General features: G+C 53.8%; 8 protein-coding genes across 8 annotated transcripts; 3 read left to right on the top strand and 5 right to left on the bottom strand.

The window, feature by feature from the left end:
- Positions 1 to 243: 243 nt before the first annotated feature.
- On the bottom strand, positions 244 to 1883 carry HMPREF1541_02588 (uncharacterized protein; the record flags this gene model as incomplete). Its single annotated transcript, XM_008716943.1, has 2 exons — positions 244 to 722; positions 770 to 1883. The coding sequence occupies 2 exons, from the start codon at positions 1881 to 1883 to the stop codon at positions 244 to 246; spliced, it is 1593 nt and encodes a 530-aa protein (XP_008715165.1).
- A 630-nt stretch (positions 1884 to 2513) lies between these two features.
- Positions 2514 to 3995, bottom strand: HMPREF1541_02587 (uncharacterized protein; the record flags this gene model as incomplete). The annotated part of the gene is made up of 1 exon (XM_008716942.1): positions 2514 to 3995. The coding sequence occupies one exon, from the start codon at positions 3993 to 3995 to the stop codon at positions 2514 to 2516; it is 1482 nt and encodes a 493-aa protein (XP_008715164.1).
- Positions 3996 to 4532: 537 nt separating this feature from the next.
- Positions 4533 to 8489, bottom strand: HMPREF1541_02586 (uncharacterized protein; the record flags this gene model as incomplete). Its single annotated transcript, XM_008716941.1, has 1 exon — positions 4533 to 8489. One exon carries the CDS (start codon positions 8487 to 8489, stop codon positions 4533 to 4535), a length of 3957 nt encoding a protein of 1318 aa, XP_008715163.1.
- A 435-nt stretch (positions 8490 to 8924) lies between these two features.
- Positions 8925 to 10859, top strand: HMPREF1541_02585 (glutamine-tRNA ligase; the record flags this gene model as incomplete). Its single annotated transcript, XM_008716940.1, has 1 exon — positions 8925 to 10859. The coding sequence occupies one exon, from the start codon at positions 8925 to 8927 to the stop codon at positions 10857 to 10859; it is 1935 nt and encodes a 644-aa protein (XP_008715162.1).
- Positions 10860 to 11217: 358 nt separating this feature from the next.
- Positions 11218 to 13447, top strand: HMPREF1541_02584 (uncharacterized protein; the record flags this gene model as incomplete). Its single annotated transcript, XM_008716939.1, has 2 exons — positions 11218 to 12541; positions 12594 to 13447. The coding sequence occupies 2 exons, from the start codon at positions 11218 to 11220 to the stop codon at positions 13445 to 13447; spliced, it is 2178 nt and encodes a 725-aa protein (XP_008715161.1).
- Positions 13448 to 13664: 217 nt separating this feature from the next.
- Positions 13665 to 14681, bottom strand: HMPREF1541_02583 (uncharacterized protein; the record flags this gene model as incomplete). Its single annotated transcript, XM_008716938.1, has 1 exon — positions 13665 to 14681. The coding sequence occupies one exon, from the start codon at positions 14679 to 14681 to the stop codon at positions 13665 to 13667; it is 1017 nt and encodes a 338-aa protein (XP_008715160.1).
- A 717-nt stretch (positions 14682 to 15398) lies between these two features.
- On the top strand, positions 15399 to 16088 carry HMPREF1541_02582 (uncharacterized protein; the record flags this gene model as incomplete). Its single annotated transcript, XM_008716937.1, has 3 exons — positions 15399 to 15533; positions 15653 to 15841; positions 15975 to 16088. The coding sequence occupies 3 exons, from the start codon at positions 15399 to 15401 to the stop codon at positions 16086 to 16088; spliced, it is 438 nt and encodes a 145-aa protein (XP_008715159.1).
- A 233-nt stretch (positions 16089 to 16321) lies between these two features.
- On the bottom strand, positions 16322 to 18599 carry HMPREF1541_02581 (uncharacterized protein; the record flags this gene model as incomplete). The annotated part of the gene is made up of 5 exons (XM_008716936.1): positions 16322 to 16566; positions 16621 to 17505; positions 17557 to 17663; positions 17717 to 18265; positions 18319 to 18599. The coding sequence occupies 5 exons, from the start codon at positions 18597 to 18599 to the stop codon at positions 16322 to 16324; spliced, it is 2067 nt and encodes a 688-aa protein (XP_008715158.1).
- Positions 18600 to 18965: the final 366 nt, after the last annotated feature.

Here is an 18965-nt window from a genome sequence, read left to right as displayed (position 1 = left end):
AACTCAACGGCAGGAGTGAGGATGTGTTTGTCACGCCGTCGGGAGGAAGCGGCGACCCTCCTCGACCCACTTCGTGGCAGTCGCGAAGGTCCTCATGTGAACATCCGGGTATTCCATGTTTGCTCATGCGTCGAAAACTGCGACAGTAGAAAAGCGCACTGGTGAATGAAACATCTCAAAACTATGGCGGGTGGAAGATTGTCTGTGGCGACAAGTCCGTTGCGAGTCCACCAGTAAAGTCTGCTACGAAGGGTAGTTCGAAAACACATCCCGCCTCGCCTCTTCATACTCTCTAATAATCGTATCTCTCCGCTCGCCCGACCTCACCACCGTTCTCAGCGGGTAGGGCTTCGCGCAGACCAGAAACCCCTCAGAGTATGCAGTCGCCGGGTCCGTGACGATCTCCAGCGGCCTCCCATGCTCGTCCTCACCGGGACTGAACTCAAAAGCCCACAGTAGCTTCGCGAACGCCAGAAACATGTTCCGCTCCGCGAGGTGGATGCCGGGACACATTCTGCGGCCGGACCCATAGCCGTAGTGGTCCCTGTCATCGGGGTCGGATGACTGTGCCAGCTCCGAGGCCAGGGCGGTGACGCCCTTGAAGTGGTCGGGATCGAATCGCTCAGGATCCGGGAACCGTTCCTCGTCGTGGTGTAGGCCCCAAACGTTGATGAAGACGACCGTACCTTTAGGGATGAGCATGCCGTCGACCCAGTCGTCTGCTGCGAGTTAGCTGGAAAGTTCTTGGTTAGAAGTGACCAAGACTCACCTTCGTCCACACAGTGTGGGAAGGCCAGCGGCGTGACTGGCCGCCAGCGCATCGCCTCCTTTACCGTGGCAGCCACATAAGGCAGATTCTTGTAGTCGTCCCACGTCGGTGACCTATCCTGACCCACCACGGCATCAATCTCTTGCTGCGCTCTCCGCTGGATCTCTGGCCACTTTGCCATCGCCTGAAGGCCCGCAAGCAGTATCGACGCTGACGTGTCCGAACCCCCCTCCATCATGGTCCCGCCCATGAAGTACAACTGGTGTCTGTTGAATTCCAACTTCTCTTGCTGATCCAGAACCCGGTCCATGAAAGTTTTCATCTTACCGCCCTTCTCGCGCCGAGCGTAGATCTGGTCGAGCAAATCCCCGTAGAGTGAGTTCATCTCATCGCCAACATCACTTGCCCGTTGCCGCCAGTTGCCTAGTAAGCTCTCCGGTACGTAATGTAGAAAAGGGAACAGTTCAACAGGCGGCGTGTTGCCCGCTTCCATCACTACGCTCCAGCGTTCCATCATATCATACAGCCGATGCATATGCGGCGTGTCGACCGTGGGTGTCCTCACGCCCCAGATGGTGCTCATGGCAATGGAGTTGCTGTACCGCTTGGGGTGCAGCATATGCTGCTCCGGCTGCGTCATGAAGTCATACACCATCTGCGATGCCTCCGCATGCTGCACGGGGAGGTGGTCTTCTTCCACGATCCGCTCCATAAAGTGTTGGTGGATGAACTTTCGATACTGCTGCCAGATCTTGCCATAATGGGCGATCAGGATGTGGTCACCGCCCGTGATGAGGTTGTGGGAGACGTAGGAATGCGGTCGATTGCTGTATATTCCAGACTTCTTGTCAATGAGCTGCTTGACCAGGCGGCGGTCGGTCAAGACGACGGCGGTGCCAGGTCCGAGCTTGAGAGAGAAGATGCCTCCATACTGCTTCGCCCATTTGGTGAAGGTGAAGTAACTGCCTTTGGTTGGAATCTGGTGGAGGTTACCAATGATTGGAAGCGTTGGCGGACCTGGTGGGAGACGGCGGTCGCGGCGGCCAACGAAAACGACGGCATATAGAACAGAGGCCAGTAAGGCAACGGCGAGAGTTAGGATAAAGAGTGCCATGATGTATGCAAGCTCAGTGCACTTTTGGCGTACAGTCACTGGTCCTTTCGCGAACAAGATGAGTCTGCTGACATTTTCAGGGCTCAGGAGGTGCGAATGACTGCAGCTTTATCAATGTATGCGAGATGATGTGGTGAGTCTGATATGCCTAAGCAGAGGAGCCACATCGGTTATGCAGCCCCGCACACCATTGGAGTTACCCCGGAAGTTGGGGTCACCAATGGCATCCGACGCATTTCCCAGCGCGGCGTGTTGGCGGAAGGTTTAGCGAGGGGGCATGAACTTCGCACATATCTGGTATTGTTACGATAATGCCCCGTCCAAGGGTTCGCGGACCAATTTCGTCGGCTGCCAAGTTGCTGATTGCCAGATGCCGACACAATTGACGTGAAGGCCTCTCGGGTTTCCAGATGGTCACAATGAAGGATCGACAAGATTGACTGGCGCCCTCCTCGGTTACATATCCGAGGCTTTTGGACGGCAGTCTGCTGTGAGCTTCGGAGTCTTCCTGCCAATTTTGTCGACCCCTAGTGCTTCTTCAGCAGCCTCGCAAGAGCACGCTCACAAGAGCATCGAATACGAGAACTTGTATGTAGCAAATCGTATGCCGAGAGACTTGAACTCTCGGGTCTACTCCTTGAGGACTCCCCGTAAGACCCGTCCCAGCACCCCCCTGACTGCAGTATCTGGTCCAGTCTTGGCGGCATTGAGGACGATGGCGACGCTCAAAGCGAAAACGATCTGCTCTCGCCTCTGGTGAGCTTTGTCGTATACTCTGGGTAATAAAGTTGCCAGGGCACGGGGTGCGACAAAGAATGCAATCTCCTGCCTTCGATTAGGCTGCTCGATCAGTATGGACCAACCGCAAGCCATGCAGCCGGCAAGCACACAGAGTCCGCTATCCCACATCTGAGCTGTCACGGTTTTTGGAGAGAAGATTTTCGGTCCCAGACGGGTGCGCGCCAAGCACACCGAGTAGTAGAACAGTGAGACGAATGCGGCCAGGAAGGATGAAGAGCGAGCCGCTGCCCCTGTTGCTGCTAGGACAGCCGTCTTACCGGGTCGTGTGATCTTGGTAAGGAGCTGCAAAGGGAGGTAGAGCTCCATAGAGAATTTGAAGCTGTTCATGAATCTTGATAAGCCGTGAATTTCACAGCTACTGCCTCTGCCACAGTGGTACAATTCGCACGGAATCGGAATCGTCTTCGAAGGATCACCCCATGCTTGCGGCAGACCTAATTCATCACACAGACTCATGAGCAGCGGAGCTTGACCACTGTCCTGCCCATACACAAACTCGCCTTCTCGACACCGTCGCAGCGCAGTGATGAGTCTTGAATCGATATCGGCTGCGGTTGAGATCCAATGGTTGTAAGCTCGTGGTAGTCTTTCAGGCGAGTAGAACCAGCTCCACATGATGATGGAGGCCGAGGTGGCAAAGACCCAAGGGTCGACCAACTTCTTCCCGAGCTTGGCCAATCGCGGTGCCGCATGCTCTGGATGGTGTCGTGACGATCTTGTCCGAGTCCACATCGAGATCACAAGGACGTCAAGTGCTCGGCATAGAGCAAATAAGGTGAAATCAATGGTCTTGCCTGCATAACTTGGCCGGTAGCTCGGATCCGGCAGATAGTGTTTGTTCGGAGACTCGGTCTTGGAGGCTTGAAACTCGATCGCACCCCTCGAACGTGCACGCTTACAAGCCCACTCTTTATCGCGATTGAGCAGATTGAATGCAAGCCACGCAGACAAAAAGGTACACAGAAAGCGCAGGCGAGACAGCGAGTCCATGTCTAATGAACGCGCAGGTGCCTTTTCTACTCTGCTGGAAAGCAGTCGCAGTAGGATAGACACAAGTCGGGTTGTGATGGTGGGTCCTGCGACCAGGATAGCACCCGCAATTGGGAAGCGGTTGATTTGCGTAGAAGTCCTCAGAATCGTGACCAGAACACGCGACTTCTGCACCATGGACAAATCTCGCCTTCGAAGCATCTTCAGGAACCCAAAGAGTCTTGGGCCCGTAGATGCTGCATAACAGAGGACGTAGGCGCGAAGGGCTGGCTTGAGAGCTCGCACGTGCTCCTCGGTGAGTATTGATCGCTGTCGCGTCATGTTTGCCCCTCAGACAGGTGTAGTAAAATCTGTTCCTCTCTCGCGCGGAGAAGTTATATCAATGCGGTACTGAGACTAGATTATGAAGAAAGTAGATACATTGATCTGTTAACGGTGAACATTGCTCTAGTCGTCCTCCTCCTGACAGGGGCTGGTCTTGGCAACCTCGGCTGCGGCTTCCCTCCTCGAGGAGTGCACGTGAAGCTGCATTCCTCGGACCCGTGGAAGGGAGTTGGATTGACACTGGAGTCTTCTTTGACTCGGCTATGTAGGTATATAACACCGACAGCGGGCGCCTTGTTGCCTTACCACCACTAACTCTCGCCGTGGGGCAAACTCGACCCACGACGAAATTCGCCGCCTCATCACCGAGTCCCCGCATCCGAGTTCCTGAGATCGACAGCAGGAGCTGTTTGAGCCGGATTTGTGTACTGAAGTTATCATTCAGCGGCCTGCTATGTGAGAAATATGCAGTAGATATAGTATTCAGGCGCTCTCTAGTCTATATTACAACGGAAGTTTGGCACTGTCCACCCTTCATCTTTTGCGCGCGGGAAGAGTGTTGTTGGCAACACCCCGTGCCTTTTCAATAGCCTCAATGCGCTCCCTTTCTGCCTTCTCCACGATTGCCTTCCTGCGATTGTCATCCCTCTCCATCTGATCAGGCCGCTTGACAGCAATATCCTTTGCCTTCAGGTCGCTGAACAGAGCCTTGAACACCTGCTCAACAACCCAGCATCCGCAGTAGTCAATGACCATCAGTCCGACGAGAGTCGGCTTGAAACCTTCTGGATACTTGACCAGACTGAGCTGCTCGTTCAATTCAGGCATGAACTCTGTAGCTCCGGCAAAAGCCACAAAGGAGCAAGCAAGCAGACCATAGTACATGCCCTTGTTCTCCTTGATGCTCTCGCGGAATGGTCGGCCCTGGTAGTTGATAGCGAACGTGGAGACTTGCTGAATGAGTTGCATGAGATAGACGGCACTGTTGAGGAGCGAAGGCTCAAACTCTCCCTCAAGATCCACCTCACTATCCCGTTGTTCAAATTTATAGACAGTGTTCGAAAGGTGGATCAGTGTTGCCACGTGAATAGCGAATTGCCCGAGGACCGACCCGAGAATGTACATGTTGAGGATATTTGGTTGGGGACGTTCGCGTGACAGAGCCTCGACTGGCTTCGCGCGAGAGATGGACAAGAAGCATACCGACATGAGCATCCCGCTGATGGTGACTTGGCTATCTCCGAACTTGATGCCGGAGAGATAGATAACCGACAAGGAGTAGGCGCTGATCAGACAGTTAAGAGCAAGAATCTTGTACATCTGTATCGTAGCGACGAGCGTGCAGCGACCTTGGCGTATGATGTTGGGGATAGCAATAACGTTCGCAAGCTTGCTGGTGAACGGAGCCGCAACAGAAGCATCTCCAAGCTTGATCGTGGGAGGCTCAGCATCTTCAAGCTCCGACTGTAGCATGCCCGTCGTGAGCTTATCAGCCCATCCCGCAGCCTTTTGAGCAGCCTCTTGCTTTTTGCGCTCCTGAGGCGAAAGGTTGGCTTGCTGTAATGCTTGGGCTCTGGGGGACACGATCTCTTCGATAGCACCATTCTCGGCACTGCCATTGACCTTCTCGTCAAGATCGATGCCTTTGGCCTCTGCGCGTTGCTTCATGGCTTTCTCGTAATGTGGATTGCTCGGCCCAGGTGGGTATAGATGTGCAATGCCAACGGGCACAGGTGGTGTTGGCTGATTGAAGCGTTTCATCATAGCCGCCTGCTTCTCGTAGATCTCCTTCATCTTCGTGCTCCGGAAATGGTCAGATATCTTCTTGAGGTCATCCTGAGAGCCATTGAGTAGGGCAACACCGACATGGGCCTGTTTGAGCGCGCCAACATCGTTTGTCCCGTCGCCACACATTAATGTAGTATAGCCAAGGTCCTTGAGGCCTATCAGGATTTCTTCCTTCTGCTTCGGTGAGACGCGTGCGTAGACCCAAGTATGCCGCAATAGCGGATAGAAGGCCTTTTGCCCAGAGAACTTTGCGAGTGCATAACCGGTGAGGCACAGATCCTTGGTTTCCAAGATCTTCTGATCTATATCTTGGGTTGGGTCAACTGGGATGATCGTCTTCTCGTCAACACTTCTCCAGACAAGCTTTGTACCTGTATCATCATCCTCCGGGGCGTCCAAAATCAGACAGTCTCTGTCCACGATCTCAACCTGGCGAGCAACATGAACAGCAGTGAGCGGGTTGTCACCGGTAATCATGACCACACGATGACTGCTCTCGTTAAGCATTTGAACGGCCTTAATAGCATCATCTTTAAGCGGGGTTTGCAAGACAAGGAAGCCGGCAAAGTGAAGGTCGGACTCCACCTCCTCGCGCTTGAGGTCATTGATGCGCTTCTGGCCGATCTCGCCTTCCGTGGAAAGATACTTGTAAGCCAGAGCCAAGACGCGGGCACCGTTGCGAGTGAAATGCTTGAACGTCTCCTCGTATTTCGGTGGAGTTTCGACCAGCATCTTACGGATTGTCTCAGGCGCACCCTTGACACCGACGAATGTTCCCTTGCCTTTCTTGCCTGTTCTTGGGTCGGTCATGAGAACAATAGCTACAGAGCTTTGTCGCTTGAGCGCAGACGAGAACTGGAAGCGCCGCTTGATCTGCACGATATGGTTGGCGGAGCCCGATAACGGAGCTTGCTTGTTCCTCGAGGGTGGCGTGCTTGTGAGCGTGTCGTTGTTGCCCAGCGACCAATTCAGAGCATTCAAGGTGGCTTTCTCCATGGGATCGCCCACAATGTCGCCTTCGTCTAATTTGACGAGGGCATGAGCCGTAGCGAGTACCAAAGTGGTGAAAATGCCAACCTGTGGCACCTTAACAATAGAAGTCTGAGCTCCGTCAGGGCCCGTTGGCACACCGTTTTGATTGAGAGTGAGGCCTGCGATGCCTTCGACCACTAAATCTTCACCGGTCAGCGTACCAGTCTTGTCGAAGCAAGCAACGTCCACACGACCTGCAAACGGGATGCGGAACGGCTCGGTGCAGAAGATGGCAAACTTGCTCAAGGCTGCGAGACTTGTGTTGACAGCAAGCGATAATTCCATAGGAAGCTCGGGTGGGACGACGCTGGTGACGATGAGGATGCAGTCGAGGAGCAGCTTGGAGCGTTTCCGATCATTGCGTACGCCCTCCTGCCAGACATACCATGAGGCGGCAAGTGCGAAGATGAGAAGGAACAGGATGAACCACAATGCCTCGGCATTATTCGCAGAGACGCGTTCAGTGGCGTAGATCATAGTCCTGACCAGGCTTCCTTGGTTGGTCTCAAAGCCTGTTTTGAGGACGACTGCCACAGCCCCATTGTCAGGAGGTTTAGGAACGCCAGAAGCCAAAGTTTTCGAGACCTCACCGCCCTCGCTGGTAGCAGGGTGAGTAACTTGCAGAACCTTTGTTCCACCCCAGAGGAATGCGTTCTTATCGAGCCCCTCTGCTTCGATGCGGGCATTGCCCGGTCGAAGCTGAACCGACTCTTTGAGGAGAGGTGTACTTTCGCCAGAGAGCATAGCCTCATTGACTATAGCGGTGCCTTCCACAAGAAGCATGTCGCAAGCAACGCCAGAATCCTCACCGGTCCGACCGACGGAAGCCAAGTCGCCAGGCAGAATCTTATCGCTCTTGATCTCAATCCACTTGCGCCCACGATAGACCCAGAGGTCGTATGGCTTGATAGACATGCCTCGAAATTCGTTGAGCGTTCGCTGGCGTTGCCAGACAACAGTACTCTCGAACGCGACCAGCATGAAAAGGGTGAATAGAGAGTAATACCAGTATTCGTCGAGCAGCCAAAGACCGACACAGAATATCTGGAAGATAAAAAAGGGAGCAACGGCGTGTTCCTTCCATAATTCAGTGAACGTAGGAACTGGGATGTCGAATGTGTTGTCTCCATAATGATGATGGACTTCCGCAGCCTCCTCCTCAGTGAGACCCTTTGACAGCTGAAATTCTTCCAGAAGAGGCTTCTCTTCTTTATCCAAGGCAAAAGTAAGAGGTGCGAAATAGTCCCGGTCTGAGTTGTAGAGGAACCGGCGTTTCTGATAGATGAAAGAAATTCGGCCGTCCGGCTCGCGCTCAAGCTTGCAGATTTCAGGCGTGCCCGAGTTTACAACGGGGATAACCTTGATCAAGGTAGCATGGTCAACTGACGAGGCTTTGTAAGTAGTGAACGATGTTGCAATGCCGACGCTCCATTTCGTGGAGAGCCACGCTAATGATTGCAGCGTCGCAATGGTTGCGATCCAGACAAAAGTCCACTCTTTTCCATCGATGTAGTCATCGTAGTAATCTTCGTTGAGGTAGATCGCAAAAAAGACGGGCCACAGGATGGTGAAAGGCCAGACGTATTGTCGCAGGAATAAAGGTCGAGGATTGTGGAGGCTAGCGGACTGTATTTGCTCGTTTCTCACGAGCTTCGATGATGAGTACGCCATGGCTGCGATGAACAAGCCTCAATCAAGAGCTCGCTCGAAACAGCAAAGTGCTATGAACAGGAATAAGTATGTCTATGGAAGACTGAAGAAGCGCGAAGTTCCGCGACTTTTTCTGGAACAAGTGGCATCATTTGGAGGCGTCCGCCGTGACGGATGCAACTGTTCGGACTAACGTTAGTCCTCATCCGATAAGGTGTTGTTGAAACTCAGAGGCAAGGCTGGAGCTTGGCATTTTGGATATCAGTCAGAACCAGTTTCACCCATTCGACTCACCCTTCGTTCAATCTGTAACTCCTATCGTGCTCGAAAAGAGACCAATTGACTCTAACGTTTCTGCTTCGATCCGGTCTAAATTGCCTCAAGGGCCGGTCATAGTGCCGACTTGACCTGCACAGGAGAGCAATCTCTTCATTAAGCTGCACGTGCACTGCAAAGATGGAGGGAGAAGCCGGCTCCGACAAGTCGCTTCCCGAGCGCGTCAAGGAGGTCGTCAAAGAGAACATTCCAGGGACTACCGAGAAGAAGGAAAAGAAAGAGAAGAAACCGAAGGCCCCCAAGCCACCCAAGGATCCCAACGCGAAGCCGGCTAACGTCAAGCCCCCCAAGCCCGCCAAAACTGAGCCAGCGGCGCCACTGGATCCCGATGCAATGTTCAAGGAAGGCTGGTTGGCAGGAGTCAGAAAGGAGCGTCCCGAAGATGAGACCGTTTGCACTCGATTCCCGCCAGAACCCAACGGCTATCTCCACATCGGCCACAGCAAAGCCATCGCCGTCAACTTTGGCTTCGCCCGACATTACGGTGGAACCTGCAACCTAAGGTATGACGACACCAACCCTGAAGCCGAGGAGGAGATCTATTTCGTCAAGATCGAGGAGATTGTGCGCTGGCTAGGCTTTGACCCTGCCCGGATCACCTACTCGAGCGACTCCTTCGACAAGTTGTATGAACTTGCAGAGAAATTGATCAGTGTTGATGGAGCCTATGTCTGCCACTGTACCCCTGATGATCTCAAAGATCAGAGAGGCGGCACAGATGTCAAGAACAAGAAGCCCAGATATGCCTGTGTTCATCGAAGCCGTCCGATCGAAGAATCACTGGCCGAGTTTAGAGCCATGAAAGACGGCAAATACAAGCCTGGCGAAGCATTCTTACGTATGAAGACCGATGATTTCAAGAATGGCAATCCTCAGATGTGGGATTTGGTTGCGTATCGTATTCTTGAGAAGCCTCATCACCGGACCGGCGACAAGTGGAGAATCTATCCTACCTACGACTTCACTCACTGTCTGTGCGATAGCTTCGAGGGCATCACTCACTCACTCTGCACCACCGAGTTCATACTATCCCGCGAATCATACGAGTGGCTCAATAACACCGTCGACGTCCCCCACAAGCCAATGCAGCGAGAGTACGGCAGACTCAACATCGGCGGCACGGTCCTCTCAAAGCGGAAAATCAAGAAGCTGGTTGACGACAAGTACGTAAGCGGGTGGGACGACCCCCGACTCTACACACTTGTCGCTCTCCGACGTCGCGGTGTCCCTCCAGGAGCAATTCTCTCCTTCGTCAATGAGCTCGGGGTCACCACAGCAAAAATCAACATTCAGATCGTGCGCTTCGAGCAGTCGGTACGCAAGTATCTCGAAATGAGCACTCCGCGGCTCATGCTAGTACTAGACCCAATCAAGGTCATCATTGATGACCTTCCTGACGATTACATCGAGGAGATCGAGAACGCGTTCGGGCCCAAGGATGTAGATATGGGGTTGCATAAGATGCCGTTCACCAAGACGGTGTACATCGATCGCGATGACTTTAGAGAGGAGGACAGCAAGGATTTTTTCCGCATGGCACCGGGGAAACCAGTCGGCCTCCTCAAAGTCCCGTTCCCCATCACCGCTAAAAGCTTCACCAAAGACGAGTCAACAGGTCTTGTGACAGAAATTCACGCCACTTACGACAAGCCTCCAGAGGGCGAGAAATTCAAGAAACCGAAAGCCTACATCCAGTGGGTAGCTGAGTCGCCAGCGCACAGGTCCCCCGTCAAGGCTGAAGCCAGAATCGTCAACCCACTGTTCAAGTCAGATAACCCAGATGACGTCGAGCCCAGTTTCCTAGCAGACATTCGCGAGGACAGTCTCAAGATCTTCCCGAACGCCATGGTTGAGGTCGGATTCAATGAAATAGAGGCGCGTCGTCCGTGGCCTCAGGAGGCCGGTGAGTCGAAGCCGGAGAATTGCGGTCCCGAATCTGTGCGTTTCCAGGCCATGCGCATAGGATACTTCTGCATGGACAAAGATACGACAAAGGACAAAGTGATTCTCAACCGGATTGTGAGTCTCAAGGAGGACGCTGGCAAAACGTCGTAAGTCGGGGCAGGGTTGTTTATAGAGTTCTAGAGGGATTGGTTCATGGTAGGAAGAGCGATGAACGGAATGTGAGAGTGATGAGACATGAGATATTCACAATACCAGAGTAGTTTGTTTACAGTTCTTGTGTCGCTTCGTAACCTACATCTCTAACCTACAGTGTGGTTGTGGGTAGTAACACCAACGGAACAGGCTCGGACGATGAAGGCAATGCCACCGCCTGTGCCAAGGCGGCCTCGTAACCACAGAGCCTCGACCCTTGCAGCATCCTGCAACCACCAATCCAGCCCCTCCACTGCAACACTCCCTCTTGACATACGGTCGTCTACACGCATCTTCATGGGAACTCCACCAAGCCATGTCGAGGCGCACAATCGGCGGCGGGAGAGTCCTCGGTAGCGGAGCTGGCCTCACACCCGCAGCAGCCGCCGCGCCCGCGACCTCATTAAGCACCAGACCACCCATATCCTCGCCCTTACCTCATAATAATCTCGCCTCGCCCTCCGGCTCCTCCCTCTCCCTCTCTTCCACTCCGACCCCGACCGGCGGCTCCTCTACGCCGCCATCACTCTCCACGCCCACCGACCCTCAGGACATCGCCTCACGCATTTCCACCGACTATGGCGCCGTACCGGGCCAACACATGCGCAGCTTCTCTAACGCCACTGATCGCCTCGTGTGTCCGATCTGCAACGAGGAGATGGTCACGCTCCTGCAGTTGAACCGCCACCTCGACGATGTACACAAGGAGATTGAGCCGCAGGAGCAGGATGAGGTCACAGACTGGTTCAAGCAGCAGATGAGCAAGGCCAAAAAGTTCCAGCCGCTGGCGGTCCTGAACCAGAAGCTGAAAGGTCTCGATGTGTTTGAGAGCAACTACGATGTGGGGAGGGGCAGCACACCGGTGCCAGGCGCGGGGATGGGCGCCGCGATGACATCTGCGACAGGTGGCGGAAGTGGAGGCACTGCCGTGTTGAGAGATGGTACGAAGAGCCCGGCGCCGGGCATCGCGGCTCAGCAGCAAGTGAAAAAAGAGGTCGTGGATCCGGATGATGTGGTCAGGAAGGATCACTGGCAAAGGAGGTCTGGCTATGACAACTGCTCGGACCCGACATGCGGGAAGAGGCTGGGATCAACGACAACGGGAATTGTGAATTGCAGATGTTGCGGCAAGCTGTTCTGCGACGAACACACGATGTATCAGATGAAGCTGTCACGATCGGCACAGCATGAGCCTGTACGGGGATTCTGGCTGAGGGTGTGCGAGACGTGCTACAAGAGCCGGGAGGGATACAACGATCGCCACGGCTTGGAAAGGGACCACATGGCGGCTTTCAAGCGGAAGCGGCAGGAGAAAGTAGATAAAGAGACGATGGAGGTCTCGCGGCTCGAGAAGCGTCTTACTCGTTTGACGCAGCTGTTCGCCAACCCGCCTGAAGAGGTGGCACAGGCGTCTAACAAGCGCTGGTCATTATCATGGGGTCAGAACGACCCACGGAAAGCACTAGAGCAGAGTGTCGTGTCGTGGCAAGACGATGCCGACGTTGCGCGTTGTCCATACTGCCAACAGGACTTCTCTCAATACACATTCCGGCGGCACCACTGCCGGACATGCGGCAAGGTGGTGTGTGGCGATCCTGCGACAGGATGTTCGACTATCTTGCCGCTCAACGTTGCATCGCGTAAGCATTGCGCTTCCCTCCTACACCACCAATCTCGTACTGATCAATCCAGCTGACCACCGTCCTCCATCCACAGAGAAACCCAACGCACCGAGCACTATCCCCCTTGACATTCGCCTCTGCAAGGAATGCAACCACACACTCTTTGCCCACCGTGATTTCGCAGAAAGCCTGGCCACGCCAGCCATCACAACATTCACACGCGCCTACAGCAACCTGCTGCAATTCGAGCGGGGGATCCGACTTCTCCTTCCGAAATTCCAGAAACTGCTGCAAGCTCTCCAAGACCCGGATTCGCCACCTACAAGCACACAGATCGCGGACGCATCTCGCACCCGCAAACGTCTGATGGACAGCTTCACGCAGTACGACACTGCCGCACGTCGGATCCGCGACATGCCGAGCCAGTCTCCCACGCAGCTGAAACTGCAAAAAGCCATTTATCAGAACGCCAGCCAGTTCCTGCATCTGCACATGCTGCCGCTCAAGACTCTGCCCAAGGTGCTAAAGCATGCAACGCCGCACGGCACTTCCAAGCAGCCTTCCAACGGCGGACCTTCGCCGCTTGCAAATGGGCAAAAGCCACCAGGTGCTCTTGCAAGCATTCATTTCAATCATATGCGCCACGATTCGTCCTCAGCCTTGTCCATCAGCTCCGTGACAAGCTCACGAATATCGGAATTGGAAGCGGAGGAGAAACAACTGCGGGAGCGCCTGATCATCTTGGAAGAGCAGAAGTTCATGGTGCAGGAGATGATCGCTGATGCCAACAAGAGGCGCAAATTCGATGAAGTTGCAGCGTTGGCGGGCAACGTCGAAGATTTGAGCAGGGAAATCGACGAGGTGTCGAAAATGGTGGAAGGCGTCTCGAAGAACTTCGACAATGTTTACAATGGTGATGGATGAACGCCGCTCGTAGCGGGTTGTCGCGGGTTGTCCTCCCAAGGCAGAGTCTTTAGTGTAGCATTAGCACTGGCATCGTGTGTGGCGTTATTGTTGGCTTTCAGCGAGCATTGTGTTGGTCGTCCGAGGAGAAAATAGAACCGAGAAAGCGGGCTCGGTAATGACAAGTGTCTTCAGTCATTGACCCCACAATTGGGTCCTTCGATATCCTTTTCCACAGTCAGTCTGTATCGGCCATGCTCAAAGCTTCTCTGATTAGTGAATCGAGCAGATCCTGGTTCGCCTTTCTAACGACATTGTGTTCGCCACTATCAATGCCAGGGACCGCGTCCACGGCCTGCATGCTTTTGGAGCTGAACTTCAGCCGTCCCTCGCTGCTCAATGCGAAAGCAGCGTTCCCAATTCTGGAGAGCTTGAGTGGTGGTTCTGTCTTGTCTTGCTCCAAGTTATCGTTGTCTTGGGATCGGCGAACAGGATACGTTGGAGCAAGAGGCAGCAGTAGTCCGGTACGGGCGTGTAAGTGTTTGTGAAGAGCTTCCAGAAAGCTCGTGCCGGCTTCCGACTCGACTACCAGCTGATACAGTGTCTCCGGCGGCACATCCACATCAATGGTCCGCAGACTCTTCGCGATTTCAGCATCGGTAAGAGAGATAGTCAGCTTCATAGCGCCGACGGTATCTCGGAAGAAGTCCAGTAAAGCATAATCGCTAGCAACAGGCCGATGCGCATCCACGAGACCGTCGACATAAACATCCAATACGTCTGCTAGATACCCTACCGGGAGTTTCAGTGGTGCGATAGTGGGCACATGGAAGTGCAGCGACAGATAGGCAAGAAACCGTGCAGTGAGTGATGAAGTAGCTTTTATGAGCAGCAGTGGCAGACTCTCGTCTTTCTTGTGGCCGGCCCTCCTGCTTCGTGCCTTTGTGGGAGATGGAGTGCCTCGGTACAGCACAAACTTGTAGGACAGTTTGTCATAAAAAAGCGTGATCGCTACACCCTGTGGTTCGGCCTCGTGTCGCTGCAGAGGAGCAAATTTACAGTCTCGTAGACCGCCGATCTTTTCTCTTTCCTCCTCATCTTCGTAGGCGGCGCGGTCAGCGGAGAGATGCTCGCGCAGAGTATTAGCATGGTCGCTCAACCTCGATGGGGAGGCCGATAGGAGCGCGAAAAGTGCAGGAGTGGCTTGAGGAACTGCGTAAGCAGTATACGAGGTGTCGTATAGTATGCCGTCCATCGCGGATTTGAGTAGGAAGCCCCTGTGGGCACTGGCGCGAAGTGCAAGCAGAGGTTGTCAAGCAGATCAACAGAAGATCCAGAGAGGCGCGTTGCGACGCGATGCCAATGACGCTGGCCAAGGTTTCAAAGCAGCTAGTACCCTGCCAAAAGTGGAAGATTCCAGCTTCTGTCGGGATGCGGACATAGAATGGTGGGCCACATTCCACGGAAACTCACGGCAAGAAAAGACAATGTTCCTCAGCGAAGCCACCACCTTCCCGCCTTCCAGTTCTTTTTACCTAGCTGCCGTATTATTACTATTCACTCGAATCACAGACAGCAGCGAGTCTTGTCGACTGCGTGTCTATCAGACCAATAGCTGCTGAGAGTAGTAGTGTATCCATGCCCCTTATATCCGCCGTGGCCAGCCGGTAGATATATTTCCCCGCGGCTAGGCCGCATCCCAGGTCGACGGAGGACGTGACAAGGACTTAACACCAGAATGCCAGAATTATAGTATGCACTTGCGGCCGTCACTAACCACATGATGCTATCTCACTCCTTACGAGGGCAGGGAGGCTGCTTTCTCCAAACACATCATCGAAGTATAAACGTGCGACCCCTCATTCACTGCCTGATACCTTGCCATTGCCTCACTGCCTCGGATTTCCCAGATTCCATAGCCTGCTCCCTACATTCGCTTCGTTACTGCTTGTGGCCCAGCAAGAATACCACCATGCCGGTCTCCTCAGACCGCGTCCGGGATATCTTCAGTAACCTTTCCTCACCGGAGACCTCCGCGCGCTATTGGGAGCATGTATCATCAACAGTGCACTGGACCGTAATGGGCTCGACTCCCATCTCAGGCGTGGTAAGTGCTTGTTCGAGCTGCTTCGAAGGTCGCGTAGCTGGACCCTTTGCCTGGAGTCTCTTCGAAGATTCCCTGCTCGCCTCAATGCCCAACACCGCCGACCCCTAACACGCCTGCAGTACAATTCCAAAAAGGCCTTCGTGGATGCCACCGTCTCCTACCTAGGCCGCGACGTCCTGACAGCACCTCTCCGTATACAGCCCGTCAATGTCATCACCTCCGTTGTGGAGAACGGCAAGACTACCGCGGTGGTCGAGATGAAGGCCATCGACGCTGAGTGTCAAAACGGAATGGAGTACGATATGCGAGTAAGTAACGATTCTTTGCCTCCTTGCAAACTAGATACGTACTAGTCAGTCGTACGTGAAACAGTACCTGAAAGCCGTATGGCAAGCAAGGCTCTTTCTTCACTTCTAAAAGCGAAAGCTGACAGCTTCAAAGTACTGCTGGATCTGCAAGTTCGATGACGCGAGCGAGACGATTGAGGAAGTGAGAGCGTACCTTGATACCGATCTACTGCGCAGAGTCATTGCAGAAAACACAGGCCCATCGTGATCAGCTTGATGGGAGTACGTAGCAGATAGGCTTGACCGAATTGTGGACTAGGAAATCGATCGTATCTGCTTCTGGACGGGAACCCCCACGAGACTGGCAAACATTGAAGGAGTTGCCCCAAAGCACCTGGATAGATAGAGGCAAAGCTACGGTTGCCCTTCCTCCTGGACCTGAAACGCACATACCCCTCCCCACAAGTGGTTTATTTTCCGTGTCAACCTAGGACTATTCCATTACGGCTCTATTTTCGCTTCATTGTTTTTGGTGGTCTTGGTAGCAGCCTCTTTGTCCGTGGAAGAAGAGTGACCTTCCGTTACTTCGACGGTGCTCGATTTGCCGTGCACGATAGGTTTACCTGTGAGATCGCCCATGATCGCCCTCGTAACGTGTGCGATGGTGCTTCGACTTTCCCAGAGCGGATAGATTCCAACACAGAACGTGCTGAAGAACAGCCAGATAATTCCCACAACAACCCATCCTGCAGACAGATTAGTTTTGAGGCCTTTGTGCACGGTGATGGGTGGAAACATACCCGTAAAGAAGCTCTTGCTGAAGATGTAACCCGAGCCATATAGTGGCATGGGCCAGAGGATGAGAAAGCACAGAGTCATTGCCACCGTCATCCATCTGGCGATCTTGGCAGCCCTCATCAAGTGCTTCTGCTCCTGTTCATCGTTTGTGTAGTCCCGATACTCGTGGACAGTTTCGGGCTCTAGGCTCGCTCGACGAATGAGCGCGGAGTCATCGCCCCTGCTAATCAGCTTCATGGACTCCCAATCGTAGTTCTGGCGGCCGAAGCCGTAGGTCAAAACCGGCACGAAGACTAGTGGGCTCAGAAGCGCTGTGACGTTGCCCGCCAACATAGGATAATTGGACCCGGTGCAAGCGACACTCAGATCACCACAGTCTCTGCTGGAAGTGACGAGCCAGGCTGTCAGCGAGCAGGCCAAGCCTAGCACTGGGCTCCCTGCGGCCGCGATCCAATTCATGTCTTTCCAGAGTAGGGTGAGCGTGGCTGGGATAACGGCGCTTGAGATGATGCAGCCCATCATGAGATAGAGGTAGCCCATACCTATACCGGCATAGTACAGACCGACACCGAAAGCGCTCATGAACAACGCATATCCAATACACGCAGCGTGGGACATTCGAATGAGCAATGTACCGGAAGCCTTGGGATTCATGTAGGTCTGGTAGATGTCGTAGGTGAAAATTGAGGATACTGCAATGAGTTCGCTGGAATAGGCGGATGTGACAGCGAAGAATACCAAGAAGAAGGAAGCAAGTGCTCCTCCGGTGCCGAGAAGGCCGCGTGCAGCATACGGAAGCACGAGACCTGCAGTGACATCGGCCTCGGGAATGCGCTGTGGATAGGTCGGGAAGACTGGGTTGTTCTCCAGGGCAAGCGCACTGATGCCTAGTAGAGCTCATTAGGTGGAAAGCACCTTTACTTGTGGGCCCAACTTACCCATTGTCGTGGCACAGAGCCAAGGGATAGCGAACCAGGAGAGACCACCCATGATGTAACCTGGCAATGCATCAACAGGCGAAGCTGCGATAGCTTTATTGTAATAGCTGGAAAATTGGAGTCAGCGTGACCTGCCAGTAGTGGCAGCTGAAAGACGTACCCGTTGTCGAGGAACACAGTACCAAAATTGCCAACAATGTTGATCACGAAGAATACAGCTCCCTCACGACTTTGCATGGTGAGATAGCTGCCTCCTCTGTTACCATCTACCGGATGACGCTCAGAGGCTGCTACGAGTGCGTCCCAGACAGCGCCCGGCGAACCCAGGTTTGCGTTTGTCGCATACGCACTGAAGGCGAAGAGGAAGATGATGATCAGAACGACGAGACCGTGAGTATAGTCTGAGATCAAGGTCGCCTTCAAGCCACCAAAGATGGTGTAGAGCACAACTCCTAGAGGAATAAGGAAGCATCCTGCTTCTGTTGGAACACCGGAGATTGATTCGGTCACAGCTGAACCTCCGACAACGAGCATAGCGGTGACCAGGATGTTAGTCATGAGGCCAAAGGTCAAGAACACCAGATGGGCGGCTCTCCCAAATCGCGCACGGACCGCCTCGAGATAAGTATGAGCATTTGGCGCCCTTCGCTTCAGCTCGATGGCGAGGGTCGCAAAAAGAATGATTTGGACGGTCGCACCAGACGCATACCTGAGACGAAGGTCAGATCCGCACTTGAATAAGATCAACCGATATTGACAGACCAGAATGGGCCGCTGATGCCATAACGGTAGGCGACCGAGCTAGATTGAAGCAGAGTAGCTGCCCAGGTCCAGGAGGAGACGACTGCTGAGGCAACAAGGCCGCTCTTGACAGTGCGGCCTGCAGTGTTGAAGACTTCGGAGGTCTGGAGCTCGCTTCGATAACGCTTGAGAGCCCAAGTCGTGCCAATCATGAACCCAGCAAAGGCAAGGCCAAGTCCAATGAGAATGCCATAGCCAAAGCCCTGGCTCAGAGGGGGTCTAGCGGGTGATTCATCTGCCATTGTCGACTCGAGTCTGGAGGCTTCTAAAGAATTGCTCTGAAAGCCTTCCGCCGTCGGCACCCTTCATCTTTATTTCGCGTGGAGGATACATCGCGTGCTTCTTTGCCGTCGGAACCTGACGATAACGGCTTGCCCCAGACCGCAATCCATGACTGTCAAGCAGCGGCCAAGTGATTACAGCCTCGAACAACACTGGCTACCAATATGCCGAGCTCAATCTGCAGGCGAGCCAAGCTGGATGTAGTATGCCCGTGGGGATGTTCAAGCACAGAAATAAGCAAAGCAGCGCGGAAACGTGTTTGACGATCCAATTACTCACCGAGGAGAACTCCATCTCAAATGAGCGATCCAGAGCCTGTGATACTG

This window comes from Cyphellophora europaea (genome assembly GCF_000365145.1).
Source record: "Cyphellophora europaea CBS 101466 unplaced genomic scaffold supercont1.2, whole genome shotgun sequence".
NCBI lineage: Eukaryota > Fungi > Ascomycota > Eurotiomycetes > Chaetothyriales > Cyphellophoraceae > Cyphellophora > Cyphellophora europaea.
This window is presented reverse-complemented; position numbering and strand designations above follow the sequence as displayed.